The sequence below is a fragment of the Crotalus tigris genome, unplaced genomic scaffold (assembly GCF_016545835.1).
Source record: "Crotalus tigris isolate CLP2741 ecotype Arizona unplaced genomic scaffold, ASM1654583v1 scf7180000018879.704157, whole genome shotgun sequence".
Lineage (NCBI taxonomy): Eukaryota > Metazoa > Chordata > Lepidosauria > Squamata > Viperidae > Crotalus > Crotalus tigris.
In genome coordinates, this window is record NW_024097253.1 from 581,849 (window position 1) to 607,833 (window position 25,985).

Genomic DNA, 25,985 nt, shown 5'->3' on the forward strand with positions numbered 1-25,985 from the left:
AGAAGAAATTTGTATACAGGATATGAGAAATAAATCCTAAGACATCTCAATATACATTTTATTCAAACAGCCACAAATCATGGTCTAGAATTGACATGATATGGATATTTCCTGAATTAAGAAGGGATATACAAGAAATCGGGATAGAAACTAACGTATGGGCGGACCATAATTCAATAAAGATGATCTGGAGAGAAACAAAGAAAAAAGCAAGATGGACTTTAAACCAATTCTTATTGAAAGAGAAAGAATTTATACAAAAATCCGTAAAGGAAATGGAATTTTTCTTCAAAGAAAATAAGAAAGAAGATACATCACTCCAAAATATTTGGGATACAGCCAGTGGTGAGATTCAGCCAGTTCGTAACACTTTGGCAGAACCCGTAGCTAATTTTTTGTTGCCCAGGCCCAGAATGGACTTCTGGAAGCGGCATCCACAGAGAGAACCGGTTGTTCACATATTTGAATCCCACCATTAGATACAGCTAAAGCATATTTTAGCGGAGTAGCCATAACTTACATGGTGAAAAAGATGAAAGACAAAAAACAACAAACTAAGCTTACAAAAGAACTTACAAAACTAGAATTAGAACTACAAAGAGATCACAAAAGAAAACTCTTAAAAAACAAATGGAGATAATAAAACACAAATAAATCTAATAGAAGCTGAAGAAATGGCTCAACAAATCAAAAGAGGAAAACAAAACTTTTTTAAAAATGCTAATAAGACGGGGAGATGGTTGGCTTATTAACTGAAAAAAGAAAAAAAGAAGAAATTGATAAACAAACTACAAGAGGTGAGAGGCAATCTACAATGTCAAAATGATGCAACAAAAAATAATTAAAGAATTTTATGAAACACTTTATAGTACAGAAGAAATTCCACAGGAAAAAATAAGGCAATACCTAGAAAATGCTAAGCCACCAAAAATCTCTGAGAATTTCAAAAATATGCTAAATGGGAAAATAACAGTGATGGAGTTGACAAAAGCTATAAAAAGACAAAAAAAAATAAATGGTAAGACACCAGGCTTACCAGATGGGCTACCAGCAGAATTTTACAAATCTTTGCAAGATACATTAATCTTACCAATGCAAGAAGTGTGTAATGAGGTATTACTAAAAGCCAAACTACCAAATACATGGATAGATGCCAATATTACCTTAATATCCAAAGAAGACTCAGATTTGACTCTGATAAAGAACTACAGACCAATATCTCTACTAAATGTGGATTATAAAATCTTTGCTTCAATAATAGCAGAAAGACTAAAGAGATTCTTGATTGAATTTATACATTCAGTCCAAAATTGATTTTTACCAAAGAGACAAATAAAGAATAATTTAAGAATGATTTTAGACACACTGGAATATTACGAAATGCACCAAGGAAAACAAATGGCTTTGATCTTTTTAGATGCACAGAAAGCTTTTGACAATGTCAATTGGCAATTTATGGTTCAACAACTAAACTACATGGACTTGGGAGAAAATTTTATGAATATAATTCAAACAATTTATCATAGACAAATGGCCACAACAATTGTGAATGGAGATTTCATGGAGAGTTTCAATATTAAAAAGGGCACAAGACAAGGATGTCCTTTATCTGCACTATTATTTATCTTAACTCTGGAAGTGTTGAATAGGAATGTTAGACAGGATCCAAAAATCAAAGGAATGGAGAGAAAAGATGAAAAGTACAAACTGTAAAAAATTAATAAAATATACATAAAAAAAATTAAAAAAAAACTGACCGGTGTTTGGACGAAAAAGACCCACCACCCGAATATTGATTGTTCTTCCTATTTTTTACTGCCCCACTTATTCCTAGGTTAGTTAATATCTCCGAAGACTAGGAATAAAATAGCCCTCTGCTTCTTCGGTCCTCACCTCCACCTCCCGCAAGGCCTCCATTCATCAGTGTTGGAGTGCATTCAACCTTCCATTCCCCAACCTTCCCAAGGCTGTTTGGCGCCGTCCCAGTTTTCTCCACGTAACCATTTCCAACGAACCCGCCTGCCAAATGCCACTGCACACACCCACCCTCGCAAATCTCGCTACTACACAGCGGCTCTTTATGGGGCTTGTCTGGAACCGAACAATAGGAACACCGGGTTGCGGCTACAATTTGGGCACCAAGAACGGAAGGACACCTGCTCCGAGGGAACCCAGAGCGGCGACGGAGAAAAGACCAGGAGGTCCCAGGCAGCAGGCTTCTCCACAAAGTAGGTGCCTTCGCTTACAAACCACACCCACAGAAGATCGTGTCATCTAGTCCTTCGCCCCTACCTGAAGCCCGCGAATACAAGGGAGACGTTCGGGGTGTCCCCGGCTCCGCCATTTTCCTCCTCCGGCACCCTAGATACTGCTGCTTACTTTTCTTCCCAGCCGCCTGGGACCGCGCTTAAAGCACCGTAACCGATAATAATGTAGTATTACTCCTGCTGCTACTGCGCGGCCACCACCGCACAGGCGCACTTCGTTTCGGCACTACACCTGACGCGTGGTTAGAGAATTGGAGAGGCTGGAGACTGATACAGTCGGTGGGTGTTGAGAGAGCAATTGCTGAAAACTAGGGAGCCTCAGCGGCCGCGTAGCTTCTGGCACTTTCCAGGTGTACATTCCTTCTCTCCGCGGCTCTTGCTACCTTTTGATTAACGTGTGGCAACCTGCTCGTGCTCCCTTACTTTCTTCTTTTTGCCCCAGGCACCAGCGCCTGTTCGGCAGCCTGATCGCGAGTGCGCGCCAAAAAGGATTCGTGACGGTTGCCCCTGGTCCCGAAAGCAAAGCTGCTACTCTGGGAGGCAGAGAGCAAAACGCAAACGGTTGCTTCAGGGTGGTTGGCTGAATTTCCAGATTTACGTTAAGCACTCCTGTCAATTAACGGGAGAATTAAACTAAACCACGCGGACGAGAAACGAGTTCGGGCAGTACATTTTCTCCCATATGTTTGTATTTTTTCAAACCAAAGTGCAAATTCACCATATGCTCTCCCTCGGATCATTGTAGTGAAGTTTATTTGACAAAAGCCCCCGAAGAGTTTCTCCCAGTCCGACTTTATAGGCTTTCTTTTGAGATACGAGGAAGAATACAGGGATACAGTGGAAAAAAGGACAGCAAGAAATAGGAGCTTCAGATAGGTACCCTAAAGCATTAAGGAAGTTAACAGGAAAAAAAAAGTTCACAGAAGCAGAGATAAATCCTCCAATCTTATAGAAAGGTAAACTATCTGAACCCTAGTTTTCTAGGGATCCTGATGTCTCAGGAGCTCTGATAAACTCCTAAATCTCCAGTTGAATATTTGTAAGCTATTGGGAATTATCCAGGAAAAAAAAACAAGCAGGAATAATGCTGGGGAAATATTTTGCCTCTATGATAGAATTAAAGTTTATAATCGGTGGGATTCAGCCGGTTCGCACCACTTCGGCAGAACCAGTAGTTAACTTTTTGTTGCCCAGGCCCAAAATGGACTTCCTGAAGTGGCATTCACACAGAGAATTGGTTGTTCACATATTTGAATCCCACCACTGTTTATAACTAAGGATCTTGCACAAGAACAAGTGTAGGCTGCCATCCCATCTCGTTCCTTCTCACCACAACTCCAAAATGATTATTACAGTTTTCACTGATATGATAGATTCATATTATTTACTTACATTCTATTAATCTACCTTTTTTCTAATACACAAACTTAAATAATTCTATACTGTTCACCTTTCTATTCTTGTTCCCACAGCTAAGTGCACATTAGGGTATCTGCACTACACATTTATCCAATGTAGACTATTAGCTGAACCATGATGTGTTTAGTTGACAAATTAGGACTGTGATAAATGAAACCAACTAAATGGATTGAATTCACACAATTTGGAAAGTCAAAATGTTCTTGGTTAGTTTGTGAGTATAACAAAAACTTATTGCCTTCTTTGACAAAGTGACTAAATAAGTAGACCAGAGGACATACTGTGGACATAGTTTACATAGTTTTAAGTAAAGCAGTTGATAAAATAGACCACAGACTACTTATTTATTTTATTTTTTATTTTTATTTTACTACTTCTTGGTAACATAGAAAAATATGAGATAGACAGCATTACCACCAGATAGATTTGTAACTGACTACAATGTTGAGTATAGTCCACAATGGAATTACATCTGCATGGAGGGAAGTATGCGGTGGGGTACCCCAAGGTTCTGTCTTGGACCCAGTACTCTTCAACATCTTCATAAACAATTTAGAAGAAGGAATAGAAGGGGAACTCATCAAATTTGCAGATGACACCAAGTTTGGGGGAATAGCCCCACACCCTGAAGGCTAAAGATTCAGAAGAATCTTGATAGACTTGAACACAGGGCCCTGTCGAACAAAATGCAATTAGCGTTGAGAAAAGGCATTACACAGGTATAGAATAGATCAGTGGTTCTCAACCTATGGGTCGCGACCCCATTTGGGGTCGATCGACCATTTCATGGGGGTCGCCAAGCAAGGCTGTCTGCCATTTTTTCCCCTTTTCCGGCAGGTGCCTTACCTTCCTTGGGCTGGCCCAGCTGGTGGCCCAGCTGGTGGTCAGCCTGCTCTGTCTCTGTCTGCAGGGGGCGGCACCACGCATGGGAAAAGTCCTCTACTTATGACCGGTTTAGTCCTCAACTTACAACCGGTTTAGTCCTCGACTTATGACCGGTTGGGGGGGGGTCATGGCATTAAAAAGGTTGAGAACCACTGGAATAGATGATATCTGACTCTACAACAATAACTGTAAGAGGGATCTAAGAGTCCTAGTATACAATCATTTAAGTATGAGCCAGCAATATGTTGCAAGTGCCAAAAAAGCCAATGCAATTCTAGGCTGCATCAACAGAGGGGTAGTATCAAGAATACGTAAAGTGCTAGTACTGCTTTATACTGCATTGGTAAAACCACACTTGGAATACTGCATCCAGTTTTGGTCACTATGATACAAAAATGATATTAAGACTCTAGAAAGTATAGAGAAGAGCAACAAAGATGATTAGAGACTGAAGGCTAAAGCATACAGTGAATGGTTGCAGGAACTGGATATGTCTAGTCTAACAAAGAGAATGACTAGGGGTGACATGATAGCAATCTTCTGATATTTGAAGGGCTGTCACAGGAAAGAGGGGATCGACTTACTTTCCCTGAAGCAAGACAAGAAGTGATGGGGAAAAGATTATCAAAGAGTGATCCAACCTAGAATTATGGAGAAATTTTTTCAGTGAGAACAATTAATGTGGAATGGCCTTCCTCTAGAAGTTGTGGGTGCTCCATCGTTGGAGGTTTTAAAGAGGATATTGGACAACATTTGTCCGAAATGATATAGGGTCTCCTGCTTGAGCAGGGGGGTGGATTAGAAGACCTCCTATTATTCTGTAAAAGGATATTAAATTAGCACTTGATCACTACTAAGCCTGTAGTTTGTAGGTCAGTCTACTACTAATACCCCAAAAAAGGAAATTTAACAAGAGTATGCAAACCATCAATATCCTTAATTTCATATATTAGCAAAATAATGTTTAGGATCATTCAACACAGATTAGAGCCTACATGGAAATGGAAAAGCAGATATTTATGCTGACCTTAGAAAAAGCTTAGAAAAAAATATTTGATCCCCTGCTGATTTTGTACATTTGCCCACTGACAAAGAAATGATCAGTCTATAATTTTAATATTGATCATCTTTTGTTACTTCCAGCAAGCAAAGTCAATGGAGAAACCAGATTTACTTAAAAATTGTGTTACTAATTTAACAACTGCAGTGATTCACTTAGCAAATGTGGCAAGGAAAGTCGTAAAATGGGGCAAAACTCACTTAACAAATTTCTCACTAAGCAAAATCAATTTTGAGCTCAATTGTGGTCGTAAGTTGAGGACTACCTGTATTTTAACATCTTACTAGTTGGGTTACTAAAATGCTTCATATTTAGGAATCCTCTTGCAGTCAGAATCTTCAAATGATTTAAACATCAAAATATCGAAGCTATGCTGTTTGTTTCTCCTATCTGCTAGAGAGCATTTTTTATTATAGCTCATTAGAAAGCGAGTCAGATTTTATCAAAACCACTTTATCAGGGTAGAAATTAAGAAAAAGAGATGGGGACAATCTCAACAGAATGACTATTATCTCCATATGTAGGTTTTATTATAAAAACAATCTGTTATTTGAGCAGCACAGTTCAGTGTACTAAATTGTTAAATCCTGCTGAATCTGCAATCTCCTCCATTTCCCTTGAGTGACAATGAGCAAAAGGCATTTCTTTGAAAAATCTAGTAGCTAGCAACTGTCAGAATACATTTTTCTACATGAATATTAAAGCCTGTGATTTGATTGTCCCAACAGGGAAATCATATGGATAAAAACATTGTTCTTAGCATTATGCTGAGCACTTGTTCCTCACATCTGTATCAGGAGTGCCACAGGTCTTTAATTTTTTCAGGACATGTATATTTAGGATATTGGCAGTAATTCTTATGATATTAGGGTAAGTTTCCCATACTTCTTTCTTCTTTATCCAAAACTGCTGATCCAAAAGTCTTTTTTATCCAATGTAAGTAAAATACTTTTAAGTCAATATATATGTTCCTGTTGTGATTGGGTAATGCATTTAAAGGCAAAAATGTAATAAACTGATGATGTAATTACGATCTCAGAAAATTAGAATATTGTGAAAAGGTTCAATATTCTAGGCTCAAAGTGTCCCACTCTAATCAGCTAACACCTGCAAAGGGTTCCTGAGTCTTTAAATGGTCTCTCAGTCTGGTTCAGTAGGAATCACAATCATGGGAAAGACTGCTGACCTGACAGTTGTGCAGAAAACCATCATTGACACCCTTCATAAGGAGGAAAAGCCTCAAAAGGTAATTGCAAAAGAAGTTGGATGTTCCCAAAGTGCTGTATCAAAGCACATTAATAAAAAGTTATGTGGAAGGGAAAAGTGTGGAAGAAAAAGGTGCACAAGCAGCAGGGATGACCGCAGCCTGGAGAGGATTGTCAGGAAAAGGCTATTCAAAAGTGTTGGGATTTTCACAAGGAGTGGACTGAAGCTGGAGTCAGTGCATCAAGAGCTACCACACACAGATGGATCCTGGACGTGGGCTTCAAATGTGGCATTCCTCTTGTCAAGCTGCTCCTGAACAACAATGTCAGAATTGTCTTACCTGGGCTAAAGAAAAACAGAACTGGTCTGTTGCTCAGTGGTCCAAAGTCCTCTTTTTTGATGAGAGCAATTTTTGCATCTTATTTGGGAACCAAGGACCCAGAGTCTGGAGGAAGAATGGAGAGGCACACACTGCCAAAAGCACCAAAACCTGGTTCAATGACCGTGGGATTACTGTGCTTGATTGACCTGAAACCCATAGAGCATCTATGGGGCATTGCCAAGAGAAAGATGAGAGACATGAGACCGAACAATGCAGAAGAGCTGAAGGCCACTATTGAAGCATCCTGGTCTTCCATAACACCTGAGCAGTGCCACAGGCTGATAGCTTCCATGCCACGCCGCATTGAGGCAGTAATTGCTGCAAAAGGGACCCAAACCAAGTACTGAGTACATATACATGCTTATACTTTTCAGAGGTCCAATATTGTTCTATTACAATCCTTGTTTTATTGATTGCATGTAATATTCTAATTTTCTGAGATTGTGGATTTGGGGTTTTCATGAGCTGTAAGGCATAATCATCTCACTTATGACACATCACGGCTTGAACTATTTTGCTTTGCATGTAATGAGTCATATATTAGGTTCACCTTTTAAGTTGCATTACTGAAATAAATGAACTTTTGCACGATATTCTAATTTTTCAAGTTTCACCTGTATATGGGAGTATCAACATCTACATTCTACAGCAATGCAAAAGCAAACCCATTGAACAGCAGCTTTGCACACCTGAAACATACATAACCATGGTTTACCTTAAAAAAAAAACTGGTTTGAAACAAAGATCAGATCTTCTAATTATTGGACTAGAAATAAATTTTAACCAAGAAATAGAAGTAATGCAAGTACGAATCAGAATTTTAGAATTAGGAATTGTTGAGTTTAACTTCAATTCTTCATGTTCAATTTCACCAATATGTAGATTATTTCCTATTTTATGAGGAATGATTCATTTTAATTAAGATACTAGGGATATTGCTTGAAAATCCATTATCAGCTTGTCCAGAGTTGAAATATGGTGACCACTGAATAGCATTCATCTGCATCTGGTAGCATTCAACACAACAGTTCATTTTCACCTTAACCAGTCATACCTCTAATTAGGGTCTTAAATGCTTCTACTTTAAAGTATTAAGTTTGACAGGAAATAAGAAATACACTAGACTTTTATATAACTATTGATTTAAATAAATTATCCCCAAACTGTTATAATTGTACTTATTCTTATATATTGATTTACCTTTCAATCAATGCAATTGAATGCAATTTATTATCTTAGAATATATTCTAGGTCTGCATAACATAGTTTTTTGCAAGTGGGAATGATGTTTCAGATTTAGTTTGGGAATCTAATCAAAAAGCAAAGCTTGACTCCTAGTGACCATCTAGATACGGTAGTTCCAAATAGGGGATTTTTTTTGGTAACAATATAGGTATTACCTATATATTTTTTGCCTATATTGCCTTGCCATTGCCTTCATCCAAGATCCAGTCCCCCTCTTCTAGCTTAGCCTGTAGTCCCAGGCTGAATTATTTATTCAATATTAATCTTGTCCAGGCACATTTTTGTTTGTGTTGGAGATCAGCTCTTTGATGCCATCTGTGGTGACAAGTATTTCATTCATAATTGCAAAAAGCCTGCATAAAATTCCATCTTAAACTGCCCTCATTGAAATACAAGGTATGGAGAGGGGCAGAAACTAAGATAGATGGGCATCTGAAAAGAAAATATTGTTTATTCTCTGAAAAAAGGCAATGAAAGTTAAAATTCCCAAATGTATAAAACTTAAACCAATTCTTTACTATAAATACTATTGTTGGATCTTCTCATCCCCAAACAATTAGACTAAATATTTAAATCTACTACAGTATACCAATTTAAATCTGCTTTTCAATTATTTATGTAATTCATTTGCAAAAAACAGTTTGTACTGATCTGGGACTAGAATTAGAGACTGAAGCACCTGGTGTATGAATGCTTTCTTCATTGATTAAACCATGAAAAAAGATAACTGAATGTAATAGAAAACATTACTATTGTTAGGACTATTTTTCAATGAGATTGGGAGTTGAAATGTCACAAAGGAACAATATATACTGTAACCTGGTTTCAGTCAATTCTGCTGAATATAATGGAGTTACATGCCTGTTTAATTAAGCTATCATAAACAACCTTTAAGTACATATTTTTCAAATACAAATGATCAGCACACTATATTGTTACATGGCATCAGTTTTTAAGAAAACAGTTGATATTTAAGGGCAAGAATACTATTACATGAACAAAATTTATATCTTATGTACTGAGAAAGTTTCATATTCATTCGGACAAAGAGATTCAGCAGCACCAGTTTCAGAAAACCTTTAAATTAACAAACTTAATAACATTATGCAATTTATGTTTGAAAAATATATTCTGAGAAACATTGGTAATGTAATTGCAGTTCACTGGGAGATCTTAACAAACCATATTTTGTCATATATCATTCATGTTGCTGTGAAGATAAAGTAAACATCCCACCTGACCCAAGATCCTTAGATGAATAGTCAGATAAGCATATCTTTAAGAAACACAACTGCAAAAGTATCTGCCTTTTTACTGCTATTCCAAAGCTAAATTCCCGTGTCTAAACCTATATAGGTATCTTAGTTTTTAATATTTAGACCTGCAGTCAGAGCAAACAGAATTAAACTAATATAAATGATGCTGTTAAAAAATAAATTTATATATAAATCAAACCATTCAATGCATCTTTAATTTTGGCATTAATAGAAACATTACTAGTGGTAAGATTTTCAGTATTTCTATATCTACTATTTTCTTCCATCCAAGCATTTCTGGTTTTGTTTCTTTTATTCAAGGAAATGTAAATATTTGCATTTTTTATCTGTCGTTAAGCTCCAAATAGATTCTCATCCCAAACCCTTTTATATTATTTAAAGATCAGAAAACTAATTGACACTATACATTTACAGAGTACAGTAGAGCAGACCGGCTTGGTGGTTTTAAAAAATCTTTTTTCCGCACATTTGCAGCATGATAAAAGCCATGTCAACATGAAGCATTTGATATCATCTGATAGCAAATTTGGTATGATTCAATAGCAAAAGTGGCAAGCAGTGTAGGAACTTCAGTACTTGTCAAGAGCCCTCAACTTGAGAATTCAACGTTTCATGGGTAACTGAATAGTAATACAAGGTTGTATTTGTCTAGCATGCAAAGCTTGTTTACCCATGATTTGTTAAATAAACTATATTTGTCTGTGTTCAGACAGCAAGATAAGCAATGTTAAATTATACAGCTCAGCATGATTTGTGAACAATCTATATAATGCAGTTGCAATCAAACGCAACAAAATGCATGTGATATTCAGAACTCAGATTTCTGAATAATTGTCATCTCTGTTAAAAAAACCACTAAGCTTCTGAACATAATTTTCATTATGTAAACTGTTGCAGTCAATATATTAGTCAGAAAACACAGAACAGAATACTAAGGACAACCAAATCCAATGTATGTATAAATATGACTATTAATCTTTGCCGAAAGTTTAGGTCTTTACTTCTAATCAAACTCAAACAATTCATTTGTCTCTTTGATGGTTCAGATTTAAGTTTTCAGAATGTCATATTTACATATACTGATAAAGAGCATACAAAATTGCTTATCAAATTGTACCTCATAATAGACTCAATCTAAAACTAAAATGAAATCTTTCTAAAGAACCTATTTAACTGAATTGAATCTAAGCTTGCCCTTCCACAAATAGCATCAATTCTTGTTATTATAGTAAATATAGGCTTTCCCCTCCCTCCTGCCATATGTGCACATTCTCTCCTAAATCATTACAGCAATTTTCAGGAAAGGGGGAATCTGCTAAGCCAAACTCTCCCTAATCTTTCCAGTTGAAGCAACCCATGGAAACACTGTATCCAGCAAAATATATATATTAACAGAAATATTTAATTTCATAAGGGCAAAATATTTTTAATTGGTTATGTGGCAAGTGTATGTCTGTTAAAGTAATGAATACCTTAAATTTGATGCCACCCAGAAATTAATTTCAATATTATCACTACCAATACAAACTAGCTGTTCAAACATACATAATTTTTTGAAATCTATTTTTTCTCCACTCTAGAAATATTATCTATGAAAAGGAAACAATGATTAAATACTGTATAAAAATAATATGCAACTAAAGCTTATAAAGCAGATTCAGGGATTAACAGTTGTTAGAATTCTTCTTTGTTGTCAAGGGATACTAGGAAACTACACTACATCTGCCAACTGAATACTAACCTGAATTGGTATTTAATCAAAATTCTTGATAATTATAGGGTGATATTTTTTATTTCAAAAATATGTCTTAGTGACATTTATTGATGAAAACAGATAAACCAGTGTGAAATTTATAGTATGTGTATTTACATACAGATGTAAGAGTCTATTGTAGAGATAAAAATAGCCATATTATTTCATTTAACTTTTATGAGTCCAACTTCTGTTTTTAAAGAAATATAAATACTTAAACATTGGGTACATATTGATATGCTGTAACTACAAATGTTGTGCAGTTTCAGTCTTCTTAGGCATAAAGATTTGAAAACAAAATAATTGAGGTGGAAAGTTGGAATGTATTCCTCTCAGTTCCATTTAGATCTGCAAGTATGAAAAAAATGTTAAAATGTTGCAATTAAAGTACAATTGCTCAGATTAGAACAGATAGGCAATACTATCTAGTAAATAAACTTAATGTGTTGTATTCTGAACTACTCTACTCAAACTGAAATTGTTCTCATTTATTATTTTATTTAGAAAATGTATATGGCTATCCATTTTACACGAAATCTGGGTAACTGATGGCTAATAACAAAACAAAAACCTCTAGTACCTCAACAAAGGACACCAAATGAAAGTAGTTATAATACATGACTGTTCAGGCATCATGTAATTCAACTGTGTGCAACACACATATAATTTAACTACTTTTTATGATGTTCCCCATATTAATTTGATCTCAATGTCTGAAAAAAGCATTAACCTCTGTATCATTAGGACAGTTAAGGATTTATAAAAAGTCTCAATTTTTGTAATACTGAAGTATAATGAATCACTATAGTATTTACATGTAAGCAATTTTGCTCAATCTTTCAGAAATCTATTTAAATACTAGGAACAAAACTGCTTTTTAATGCATTAAATGACTGGAACTTGACAATCTCATCTCCTCACCATGGGAAGTGCTTAGATAAGGTTTCTGGCAATCCACATGAAATCAAATTGAACTGCAAGGAAAAAAGGTCAGCCCTAATTCTGAGCAGGAGTTACCACTGTCTGCCTTTCATGTCTATTTCATGCTAAGTAAAAAAATAAATAAATCCTAATTTGTTACTATCATAAGCAAGGATAACATCCTATAAGTTTCATGTGGTGCAACATCTGGTGGAAAATGGCTAAATTTCAGCCATGCACTACAGAACTTTTGAGGAGGGTGTGATGGGTGTGATGAAGGTTTGCTACTCATAAGTCACCAATTCTAATTCTCTGCCAAAATATGAACATATGTTTAGAAAAATATCAACAGCATTCCTCCTAGTGATATAATAGCACCACCTTCAACCTTCTATGGTCCTCCAGGAGCTGAAACTGAATCTCAATTTTTCAAACACTGTCATTCTATACTATAGGGACAAAAATTGTAGCATATTACTATAAAACCTATAGTACTCTGTTTCAAGAACCCCTTAATTCTGTGCTAGCATATTACATAGGGCAGATCTTTTTCAATGAGAAGCCTACCTTCCAAAGTTCAGAGAATTTTCACTATATCCCTGCTAGATCTCAAGGTAAGATATAACAAAGCTGAGGATGAAAATTATGAATATACATTCTCTTTGAAACAGACATGTTAATTTTAAAATGAAATCTTTCTGATTACTTACATCATCAATATCTTCATCATCATCCCCGATATCATCAAACTGGATTTCATCATCATCACCAGGCCCAAATGTATCGGTTTCATTAATTTTGGCTATGTACAAATGAAAACACAAACCATGAATATATTTTTGAAAATGTTTTTGAGTAAGAGGCTAAGTGTATGTGTGTCCTTTATTCACAGTGACCTGGGCAATAATGAGAATTTCTTACCATGCTCTGGAAGTTCTCCATATGCCTTCAGGCTTCTGGCTTCATCTGCATTGTATTTTAGAATGACATCAGCCTTGTTATCCTAAATTATTGTTGATAAAAATGATTTCAGATGAATTTTATGAAAACTTTATTAGGATATTTTAAACACTTTCTTTTATCAAGTTATATCTAATGAGAGACACAACCTCTGACACCTTAAACATTAATTTACTTTGATTTGCTCTGTACCATCTACTAATGAGAATAGAACACTGTAGTAAATAGCTCACTAGAAGATCTATGTATTCTTCAAAATATGTATTATTAAAGCTATTACAGAGAGACTATGCTATTTACCAAGTTATAATAACATTACTAGGTAATGCAAAAACTAACCACCCACTCAGCTTCCCATACTACAATGATTCTCCAAAAGTAAGTCCTCCCCCCAAAGAAAGCCCTAGCGGCAGGATTGTCAACCAGATGGGGGGCGTGGCCAGCTGATGTTGGGAGCGCTTATGGGGGGAGGAGAAAGATTTCTTCACCCCCCCCTTACCTTTTCCCCAAGCGATTGCCACTTGGCTCTTAAGGGACCACAGAAGGGATGAAAAGGGAAGAAAGTAAGTCCGTTCTTCCCCAGATCGATTTCAGAAGCTGCCCTGCTGCCGCCTGACCAGCACCAAGGCCAGACTACTGGGCCTGCTGCACCTGCTGGGGGCCGGTGGTGCCTGGGCCGGGCTGCTCTTCATCAAGGCCGATGGGCAGCGGCAGGAGCGGCTCCCTGCATGGGCCACACAGCTGCTGTGCGACTTGCCACTGCCCTGTCTGATCTTGGCTCTGGTCGCAGCTCTGCTATTGTTCTTGTGGCACCTGCGGGCCAAGCTCTTGGTGCACCCTAGTCTCCACCCGTCCTGCCTGCTGGCCCTTCTGCTCCTGGGACACTTATTGCCCACGGCGGGCACCAAGTGGCTGCCTGTGCTGCTTCTGCCCTCACAGGGGCTCTTTGCCCTCCTGGCCATGCTGCTCTGGATCGCCCTGCTGGGATGCTCCTGCCTGATGCGGGGTGAGTTGGCCCAGATCTTCCATTCGACCTCCGGAGCACCCCCTCGCCACTGGCCTGCCAGGGCCTTTTGCCAGCGGCCGACGGTGGAACCTTGCCACCTGCACCTCCGCCTTTGGGCTGCTAAGCGTCAGCCTGCACGTCTACTCGGTGCTGCAGGCACTGGGCTATGGATTGAACCCATAGTAAGTAAGCCCTAGTGCTTATTTCAGAGGCCAAAAGAAAGTAAGACCTGGTCTTACTTTCGGGGAAACACAGTATTTGTACTGAGATTACAATACTATGCTAAGTAACTCTGGGTCTTACTACTAATATAGCCTAGGTTAGAACAACGCATTTACATACTTATGTTTGAAGATGAATCAACACGCATAGTTTATAATATCATATAGTCTATCATTTATATTATTGTCTCATAATCATATCCTTATTCAACACTACCTGTTTATGACATGACTCAACTTTCCTGCAAAACTACCTAAGGTCAAAGAAAGATGTCTTCTTCTTATCCTGTAACCTGTATATTGTCTGTTTTGAAAGATAATGTTACATCTTTGAGCAATTTAGGCTTAAATAAATTATGCTTAAACATGAATTTTATAAATGTTAAATTATTTTTTACCTAAAGCACTGTTCAAGATTTATAAAAAACATCCAAAGGAAGAAAAGTATCCTTACATTTTTTACATTCATAGAAAATAAAAATAAATGTGAATGACTAAATCAGTGTTTATGAGTTCCACCTTCTGTTGACAAAAAATCAGCCAAACTGTCATTACATTGCCTTATGTAATAACAGTAACATAATATACTTACTTGGTAGTCTCTTAAACCCACCAGTATGATATCTGATGTATTTATCCAAACCTAAAAATCAAAAGAAAGAACTGAAAGAAATTTTATTCTTTTTTCCACAGTAACATTTAAAAAATATATTTCTCACTTGAAACACTTAACGAAATGTAATCTTTAAAAGACTTGTAATTGGCTGAGATAAGCAATAAATCTTGGTGAAAGCTATATAATTCAAGTACTTGATCAGTTGCTGAATATAATATGACGTGTGCATAATATTGCACACTAATGTAGAGGTTAAATCACACTTGGGTCTACCTGCATGTCTTCACATTTAGTTATGCACTCTGGAGCAGAAAAACTATACGGAAAAAAAGTAACAAGATGCCATGTTCAACCTTCAACATTCTGATTGTAGAAATTTTTAAACTTTTAAAAGTTTGGATAATGTACAACAGCACCTACTCCATTAACCTTGTACCATTGAGGCTTTGAGTTATAAAGTAATGTTTAATGCTAATACAGAATGGATCCAAAATGCTGCATGCTTACAGTTAGTGGGGAGAATATCTGCAATGAGTCATTAGCAATGGGATACATTAAGTAACAGAGAGGTAGAGTAACAGTTCATAGAGAAGGAAGAAAGATTTCCAGGAACTGGAACAGCACTACAGAAACTGTTTAATTTAGTCTTATTTAAAAAGTGTTTTCAGTGCTCAAAACAGCATGCAATGTAGAAAACAGCAAGGAAAAAGAAAATGTGTAAGGAAAATTGGAGGAGATATAATCAGTGAAATTCTTAAAATAGGAAGTATTTACCACCAGAACCACAATCAGCTGGAAATGAAAATGGTAAAAAGTAGCAAACAAAATATACAGACCAGGTGTATGTGCAAAACAGGAAAAAAATGTTTCAAATCTAAGAAAAATAATTGTTTCATGGGTTCTATCAAACCATTTAGAGTCATCCAAGATTTGGCAGAACCAAATGTGCTTTCATTGTTTCAGGTTTTAGACAAAACAAATCCAAGAAAGTAATTAAGGCAGGAATGAGGCACATCATCTTTCTCTTCTCCCCTTTAGCTTCAAGCACAGCACATCCCACTGGTCTGTTCAGCCTTTTTCCTTCAGCTGCCAATTCAGTTCTTTGGCTTTCTTCTACCTCCCACTTAACCACTTCCACCCAGATGAAAACAGCCCAATATTGTTCTGTGCATGGATTAAAAATAAAAATCTGAGACATTTTAGTTCAAGGCATGGAAGATCCAAATTCAGGGTTCCGTTCATAGAACAATTACAAGACATATTACGTGTTTGTAGTGTAGAACCTCCAGGGGCATCAGAAATTAGAGCAGAATAAAAGATACAGCAAGAATAAAAGATGTATAAAAAAGAAAACCAAAAATAGTAATGGTAAAATCAGCAAATGCAGCAGTCAAAACACAGGATAATAAAATGCTTTTTGAGTCACTAGTTTTATCTGTAAAAGAAGTATTGTGCTATGAAAGGCACAGGTCACTCCACGAAATCAAGACCTTGGAACCAGTAGCAGGATATATATATATATACTATACTGTCACATTAGTTGTTTAATATACCAACTTATTTGAGGTTGCCCCTATATCAGAATGCATTAACATACCTTTTTTCTTAACTTTCCTCTGATATGACACAGCCTTTTTACACCATCAAAACATAATGCCTCCAGTCTGCCATTTCCCAACATCTTGATAACTTGGGCATATTCTGGAACACATGATTTAAGAATTTGATAATTATGTAACACATTTATAGCTATTATACCAGAGAGAAACAGTCTCAAGATTTTAATATATGACAGTTGATTTTAAAAACCTTGCATCACAAAGTAGCTATAGCTATTTGAATTTCATCATCCATCAATTGACTCAGGGTTCACATATTGAAAAAGCAAAGTTTGTGTGTAGATATTTCAGATCTGGGGTGTGAGGATCTTAAAACAAAATGCATCATAAGATCCAGGGCTGATCTCAATCAAGATGTCTGCTGTTCAACTCATTATTTCCCTCTCTCATATTTAAGAAAAGTAGTAAAATACTGAGCCATATTCTGTCAAATATGAAGATCCAGATGGGTAACAATAAATAAACTAAATCCAGATAAGGTAAACATGTTGTAGGCTTGTAGGCTTTTATTACCTTTTAAATAAAAGTATAATTAAAAAAAAAATCTCTAAACCTGAACTGGTACAGCAAATTGTTGGTTACTCTTAAAACATATTGCTGTATGAGTGCCCATCTTCTTTCAATCTCAATTCAAGCTGTTGTATTTGACTTTTTAAATTGCTGGAAATAATGGTACATGAGTTTACCTATTTGTGCAGTGGTATTCATGGGGTACTTATATGTCAAAAAAGTCAAGATGGCAGACATGGTGTTGTGATGCAAGCCCTGCTCTTTTCGTGTATGTGCCAATGCCACACATACATATAAAAGCACTTTGAAAAGTATCTGGAAGCTTCAGCTGGTACAAAATGCAGATGTGTGGGCAATTTTAGACTCCTAAAACAGTCAAGGAATACTTTTACTGTGTGAGCTGCACTGGGTATCAGTTTTCTTCTGAAAGGGGAAGAAAGAAAAACTGGTTTCAACTGTACATTTGTTTTAAGAATCCTCTGAATTAAAGTACACATTTGATTCCAATAACTTTTTACATGTCCACTAAAGATGAACCACAGAAGCAACATCTTGTGGAACAATAAAATTAGGATGTGATGTACAACACTGTAAAGTAAAATCTAAAGACTTTAAATGAAGGGAAATTTCACAATTACAACTCTACTACAGTGAACTCTAGTTTGTATGCCATTCATTACCATGTCAAATAATGGTAGTAATTAGGTTTATAGCAAATTCAGCATGGCCTTTATTTTTAAAGTATTTTCTAATTTTGTAGATTTTCAGAACCTAAATATATTTTGGGGCTAATCATACATTAAAAAACCCTGCTTGCTCTTAAAACCATAAATGAGCCCCTATCTTCTTCCTTAATAATGTGTTTGGTTTTATATTTTTCTTTTTAAAAAAATAATAAAGTACATTTAATAAAATATGCTGTTTCTCTGGCAAATTATTGCTGACTCAGAAGTCCTTATATGGTAAAAGGAATGTGAACCTTTAGAATCAAACATTATCCCGTAATACGGTGTAATACAGTGACATAGTGTAATCAGGATACTGTAATCAGACTGGAAATGAATTGTCTAGGAACAATAAATCCTATTAAAATTTATTGAGAAATGAGATGATAGCATAAAACTCCAAAAGTAATTTATTTTCAAATGAGAACATGATACATAAATAATTGAAAGCAGCTGTTTTCTTTCTCCCATGCTTTGATGTTTAAGAGAAGCCCGTATAATGTGTACAAAATAGTTGCTAGTTTCTGTATCAATGCAAGAATTCATTCATACAAATGTGATTTATCTAAGCTGAATGCCTCAATACATCCTGCTTAGTGGAGGTAGCAATGAAGGCATTTTAATAAATTAAAATAAATATGCATTGTCATTTATTCTGAAGTATTAATCAGATTGTCATTCTATAATTATTATATAAATGTAATTTCCTAGACTTTTCTAGGGATATTGGACAGGAGCTGTCACTGGCAAGATTTAGTATCTGCCTTCGCGCCTAAGCTTCTTGTTCAAGTACAGACAGAATAAAAACGTGTTTGAGAATGTGACATATTTATAACACAGTTGTATAGTCTGTGGGAAGGTAATTGGCTTGCTTCCTTTCTATTGAGGATATATCAAAGTTCAGAATGTTTGGAAAGTAGGTTAAGATTCCTTCATACTTCACAGTAATGTAGCTCACTGGCATTTGGAATTTCATATGGCGGACATGGTATTCTGGGTAAGTAAAAGTAAACTCCAGCCCTGTGAAATTACTTGAACCCATCAAAACTGAAACAGTAATGATAAGGCAGACCTGACAACTGAGTCACTGAGATGTAAACATAAAAAGGAAAGTGTACTGAAAAACACTGGAGAAGTTTTGGTCACTTCTCAGGTCAAGTGCTCCACTGGTTTGTAGCCTTCCATTTCTTCTCTTGTCTGTTTTCTTTCTTCTATATAGTGACATACAAACTATTCTGGGTGACAACAATAAACAAAGACTTTCTCTTCTGTGGGGTGCCTTTTCTTCCTTTGTTAAACACAAAAATGTCCTACTCAGCTCCCTCTCTCTCCTGCTAAAGATTTTGGCACTGCTCTACTTAGGAGTTGATTGGGTGCCCATTTGTCCTTCCAAAAAGAATATGTGAAAGCTCAATCACTAAGCCATGCATCAACATGTTTTGCATGAGAGCTTGGAGAGTAATGATTTTTCTATTTAAATCCTAACAGAGAATTAATTCTATAAAGAATTAATAGTTAATTCTTCCAATATCTCGGTCTGTTCCATGATCATGATTTATTTTGTGTCTCTCAAGAGTTACATATCCAATCTAAAGATCAGGAATTCATGCAGTCCCTGTGATATATAGCTTCAAGAAGGCTATCAGAGAAGTATTCCAGCAGAAGATTAACTCTCTGGGTATCCTTAATTTTCCAGTCCTGATTCACTAGAGTCAAGATTTTGTAAAGCTTCAGCTCCTATCATTTTCCTTTCCAAGCAAGTTGCCACTCCTTTGCCTTGTTATCATTTTGTTTTTATGTGGTCCCATTGCAATTCTAAATGTTGGAATTCTTGTTTCCAATTCCAGATGAGAATCTTCTGTAGTGGAATTAGGAACAGGAGTACATAAACAGAAGACCGAGTACATGTTCTTTCTCTCCTGGAACTGGGACTCAGCTCTTTGGGTTTGTAATTGACAGATTTCTCAGCTTGCTCATCTTCCAAGAAAAATGTCCAGATAAGCTCTGCTGAGCTGGAATGCTTCAATGTATCAAAAGCCTTGGCAGCAACAGTTCAGCAGCAAGTACTATTTGCTACTGCCATTGTAAAAACAAAAGAAACAACCTTTCTCCCATTCACAAAGGAATATTCATTCTCTCTCTCTAACACCTCAGCTTTCTCTTCCCTTTCCCTTCTGGCTCTCTCTCACTTGACACACACACACACACACACACACACACACACACACACACACACACACGAAAATCATCCCAATGACTAGAAATCTGCAAATTCTCATCCCTTCAATTAAAAATAAAATTTTATTACTAATGTAGGATATCTTACCCTAGAATTAAATCTATTCTACATTTTTCAAATCAATATGCTTTTTTGAAAAAAAAACATATTAGTAACAGGCCACATGACCTCTATATTATTTGATATGAGCACATTAATTTATATATTTTTAGGTTTTGTTTTTTTCATTCTATGGCTTCCTGTGAGTCCAATAAAATGTAAATTAATATTATGGCATCCAATATAATACAGGATTAATTGTTTTACATGTGATGCTACTTTAAAAACAAAATAAGATTTTAAGCTTCTGAAATAATTTACCTTATTTCAGCATAGGGTTTTAAAAGAATACGTCAACACTAAATAACTGATGCCAGTAATGAAAGTGTGCAAAGAAACAGATATTTTTTTTACTATAGACACACACACACCAAATGCAGTACAGTACTTTCCCAAAAAGTACTCTCTGCATGTTCTACCAATTTTTCAACAAAAAATGTTCTTGTTGTTAGAGTACATCACTTGGGTGAGGCCTATATTTTTCATATACCAATACAATCTTCTGCAAGAACACCACAAATAAGCCTTCCTCCTACGGAACCGCTTAATGTTAAAAAGTGAAAAAAGACAATACATCTTACCTTGTCCATCCTCTTTAAAAACCAATTCTCTTTTTTCAGATTCATTTTCATTCTTACCTCGTCGTCTGTTTTTACCTCCCTTTCCTAAATTGCAAAAAAAATGAAAAAGTAATAGTTTAATGCAGGGTTCCCCAACCCCGGGTCGCTGGGAACCAGGTTGTGCAAGTGGCGGGTGAGCACATGAAGCTCTATTTGCACATGTGTGGGATTAGCTTGCATGCATGAAACCATCCTCCCTGCCATCCACTGCTGCTGGTCCATGGAGCTGGAAAGGTTGGGGGTGGCTGGTTTAAGGCAAAATCTGAAACTTTCCAATAACACTATTGTTGATACCAGAGCTATGTTAGACCCTTTCCAAAAAGTGTGAAATTATTATGATACATTAGATTTCCATCTAATACCAAATACAATGGATATAGAAAAACCACACACTTCTATTAAAATGCCAGGTTTTTGAGATGTAAAAAAAATTAGACCATGATAAATCACTTCAGAATTCTTTCCACCTTTAATACAACCTATCAACTGTACAATTCAACTGAAAAACAATTTGTGGAAAAAATGAAAAACTAGAATATGTGGCTGCAGAATTGTCCACAGGCTCTTATAACTAGGGATGTGATTGTGTTCAGAATTAACCAATCACATTCAAACCTACAGTAAATAGTAGTCAGTAAACCCCTGCCCTCAATTAAATGATCATGCTCATATAAAATTCAGCTATGCTAGAAGGATTTTTCTGACATTTACTCAATTACCTCTTACAGCAAAAGCCATAGTGTACAAAGCAACAAGATGATTTCATTGTTGGAAGGTAACAGTCAGGAGAAAGGTACAAAAAATTCCTAAGGCATTGGATATACCACTGGAACACAGTGAAAACAGTCTTCAAAAAATGGAGAAAATATGGAACAAGAGTGACATTACGAAGAATTGTTTGTCCCTCCAAAACTGATGAAAAAACAATAAAAGTGATCCAAGAGGCTGCCAAGAGGCCTACAGCAACATTAAAGGAGCTGCAGGAATTTCTGATTGTATTGGTTGTGTACTACATGTAACTACAATCTCCTGTATTCTTCATACATTTTGGCTGTTGAGTAGATTGGCAAGAGGGAAGCCTTTTCTTACAAATAAAACATCCAAGCCTTTTGAAAAAACCTACATAAAGTCTGACAAAACCATGTGGGAAAATATGCATGGTTTGATGAGACGAAGGTTGAAATTTTTGGCCATGATTCCAAAAAGTATGTTTGGCACAAAAACAACACTGCATCACCAAAAGCACATCATATCCAGAGTGAAGCATGGTTATGGTAGCATTATGCTTTGGGGCTGCTTTTCTTCAGCTGGAACTGGGGCTTTAATCAAGGTGGAGGGAATTATGAACAGTTCCACATATCAGTCTATTTTGACACAAAACCTTCTGCTAAAATGCTGAAGATGAAGAGAACTTTCACTTTTCAACACAATGACCCAAAGTTTACTTCCAAATTAACGAAATAATGACTTTACCAGAAGAAGATCAAAGTTTTGGAATGGCCCAGCCAGAGCCCAGACCTGAATCCAATTGAAAATCTGTGGAATGACCTGAAAAGGGCTGTGCACAAGAGATGTCCTCAAAATCTCACAGATCTGGAGCACTTTTGCAAGGAAGAGTGGACAAAGATTCCTAAGCAGGATGTGCCATGCTGATAAGCTTCTATCCCAAAAGACTGAATGCTGTCCTAAAATCAAAAGGAGCTTCAACAAAGTATTAATTTTAGCATGTGCATCTTTATGCAACCACATCACTGTAAGTTTATTTTCTCTCCTTAAAATATTTGTTTTTCAATTGAATTGTACAGCTTATATGCTAAAGGTGGAAAGAATTATAAAGTGATTACCTTGGTCTGATTTTTTTTTTATATCTCAAAAACCTGACTTTCTATATCCACTCTATATAGCTGGATTAAAGTAATAGCAATAAAAATACCAAAGATGCTTAAACTTGCAATTAACAATAGCAACTATTACAAGAAACAAAAGTTTAGATACTTACATGCAAACGTGGAACCACACTCTAAAAAAACTGTAGGTTAGATTTGCCTAGCCTAGTGATACTGGAAACAGGAATACCTAGTCCATAGGACCAGAATATCTGGAGATTATGGAAGTACAACTTCCCAGACATTTTAGATCAGTAAAAACTACTTTAATCAATTACTAGGAAAGCTATATACAACCTTGAATTAAATAAACAATATTTTATCTAGTCCGCCTTAGCCATGAAAGCCAGCTCGGTGACCTTGGGCCAGGCACTCTCAGCCCAACTCTTCTCACATGGTTATTGGGGGGGGGGGTATATTTTAAAGGTGGGATATAAATAATTTTTGGTTCAGATATTTGCAAATCTTGGTATATTTTTCTACTTTGCTGTGGAGATGAAAGAAAGCAAGCCAGGGTGCTTTCTAAATATTTTGTATGGATATATGTTTGTATGCTTGCCTGTGTATACACACACACATGGTATACAGGTCTACACATATGCAATTAAGAACAGTTTCAATTCTGAATGTTAATGAACCACCACAGTTTAGTTTTCACAGTAGTGAAATACTCATTTTCAATATTAAAATGATAAAAACATATTCAATGTTCCATCAATGTGGGATCTTTTTAAACATCACAGGGAAGCGTATCCTGGTAATAAACAGTAGGGACAGTCTCTAAACAGTTCTGAAAGGTATTCTTATACCCCTCTATTGACAAAAATAAGAGGCCAAAAAAGAAATCCAGATATCAATTATCTAAAAATCAAGGCCAACCTATGATTCATAAAATTAAACCAACAGCCTCTCATTTCTGTTAAATGTATAATATCCGGTCAAAACCAGGAAGAATCAACCTGTAACCATACCCTTAGCAGTAAGCTCCACTTTATTAAAGAGAGACTACTTTTCTCTGAGAGTTATGTAGCAGCACGTAACTGGAAGGAGGTCTAGAAAAGGTCTGTAAGCAGACTTATTTCTCGGTCAACTATCTTAGGAAAAGGCTTCACCCAGAAACGAGGGAGAAAGCACGGAGCGAAACACGTGGAGAACAGAAGTCCTCGTACAAAACTAAAGCCCTTGGGTCCAAGAAAGCACGGAAAGAGCCAGGCCGACGAGGCGACCGGCGTCTTCTCCTCGGGGGATTCATCTGCAGACAACGGCGTGGGGAGGGAGAGGAGTCGATGGAAGCCAAATTGGGGGGGGGGGTGTCAGAAAGGCCTCACCTTTATTCTTCGGCATGGTGGCAGCTACCAATCGGCGGACACAGCCTTGACGAGCCCGAACGAAAAGGAAAGAGCCCTTTTTTACACTGCTGGCTCAGGCAAAGAGCAAAAGGAGAAACTGACAGCGTGACGTCGCGCAATAGTAGGTAAAAGTCGATACGGCCTCTGCCAAAGCCCTCTGAGAAGAAAGGCGGAAGAAAATCTCGGTCCCAGAATGCGCTTCGCGCTCTCTCAACTTCCTCCGGGAGATCGCGAGCCTTTCTAGCGCCCTCCGCCGGTGGGAGGAATCAGTGCTGAGGAAGGCGGTCCTACGAGCTGGTAGAGTTCGGGGTGAGGTGTGACGTTTTCACTACACTATTTGGAAATCCATTCCATTTAATTAATTGAGGAATGTGTATATTACTGCCTATTTACTTGACATCATAGTAGTTTATCCATAAGCATTACAAATAGCCGTAAGCCTCCTTCCAAACAGTGGTACCTGATTCATTGCTGCAATTTTACTAACTTATCCTTTAACCATCAGCCCACCAGAAATCCCGTACCTGGACTGTAAAAATTCAAACAAGTTTCGAGTTTCTATATCTCTTTGCCTTTGCTGCTTCACAGCCTGGATATGTAGCCTGATTACCTTCTTCCCCACTTTCTCTAAAGCAGGTATGTAAACACAAGGCCCGGAGGCTGGATGCGGCCCGCAAAGTGGTTTCATATGGCCCGCGAAGCCATCCTGGAAACAATGAGGGAATGGCCCCCGCTGCCATGGCCCAGGCTGGCCGGGAGCCAATATACAATTTTGTAGTGGCCATCTATGTTGAAACGCATTTAGTCTTAGCTCCACAAGGCCATCTGGAAACAGCAAGGAACCAGCCCCTGCCACGTCGGCCGCACTCTCTGGGTGCATGCTGAGGAGGTGTCACTCTTTGTGAGGAATGAAAAAATGCACCATCGCCTGGAAGTGGCCAGCAAATGGCCCTTGCCTACTTCACATATCCGGCTTGATGGGCTCTGGGGGAGGCGTTTCGGCAGACAGCGGGGCGCTCTCCTCACAGTGCCGAGAGGCTGAGCTGGGCGGCGCAAATCCAAAAAGAAACACAAGGCTGCCCAGCTCCCAGCCTGCCTGGTTTCAGCAGGCAGCAGGGCGCTCTCCTCACAGCGCCAAGAGCTGAGCCGGGTGGTGCGAATCTGATGAGAAGTGCAATGCTGTCTAGCCCATAGCCTGCCCAGTTTCAGCAGGCAGCAAGGTGCAAAGCTGATTCTCACGCTGCTCATGGCATTCCCTCCCCCAGAACCCACCAAGCCAGATATGTGAAGTAGGTGAGGGCCATGTGCTGGCCACTTCCAGGTGACGGTGCATTTCTTCATTCCTCATAAAGGGTGACACTTCCCCAGCTGCATTTCTTGCCTGTTTTTCTCCCTCCCTCATCTCAAAATATTTTCCCACTACTCTGTACTTAGGAAGAAAGAAAGGAGAGGGAGGGTCTGAGGGAAGTCCTGCTCTGCTGCCCTTTCACCATCCCCTTGCCCCCTCCTCCTGACCTATCCTGGGGGGTCTCCCATCCTATTGCTAAGGAACTTTGGATACAAAGCTGGGTCTCCTCCCATGGAGAGGGAATGGGCCTCCCTCTGACTTTGTCCTCGTACCCATCATGAGCAACCTGGATAAAGAGAGTAAGTACAGCAGCAGCAGCCTTGAGGAGGTAAATGCATCTGGGTGCCCCCTTGGGGACGTGGGCTGGGCTTG

At 37.5% G+C, this 25,985-nt stretch overlaps 2 protein-coding genes and 1 long non-coding RNA gene across 17 annotated transcripts in view; 1 reads left to right on the top strand and 2 right to left on the bottom strand.

The window, feature by feature from the left end:
* The window catches only part of MAP7D2 (MAP7 domain containing 2), a 64,814-nt gene extending 61,990 nt beyond the window's left edge, over positions 1-2,824 (bottom strand). For 6 of the 15 annotated variants that reach the window (XR_005558394.1, XR_005558392.1, XR_005558395.1 and 3 more), the window contains exon 1: positions 2,293-2,824. Coding sequence is in view for 11 of the 15 variants with exons in the window: in XM_039357230.1 (XP_039213164.1) it covers positions 2,293-2,344 (52 nt within the window). In the remaining 4 variants the exon portion in view is untranslated. The remainder of the gene's footprint in view (positions 1-2,292) is intronic. The other 9 variants (XM_039357227.1, XM_039357232.1, XM_039357234.1 and 6 more) reach the window with 9 other exon arrangements.
* LOC120314295 lies at positions 1,247-24,234 on the top strand. Its single transcript, XR_005558398.1, has 3 exons — positions 1,247-2,228; positions 19,920-20,016; positions 21,759-24,234. It is a non-coding gene; the product is annotated as an uncharacterized LOC120314295 (long non-coding RNA).
* LOC120314293 (eukaryotic translation initiation factor 1A, Y-chromosomal) lies at positions 9,310-24,456 on the bottom strand. The gene is made up of 7 exons (XM_039357241.1): positions 24,245-24,456; positions 20,992-21,075; positions 16,816-16,919; positions 15,195-15,245; positions 13,337-13,418; positions 13,126-13,217; positions 9,310-11,842 (listed from the first exon to the last, which is right to left on the bottom strand). Exons 1-7 carry the CDS (start codon positions 24,258-24,260, stop codon positions 11,837-11,839), a joined length of 435 nt encoding a protein of 144 aa, XP_039213175.1. The 5' UTR covers positions 24,261-24,456; the 3' UTR covers positions 9,310-11,836.
* Positions 24,457-25,985: the final 1,529 nt, after the last annotated feature.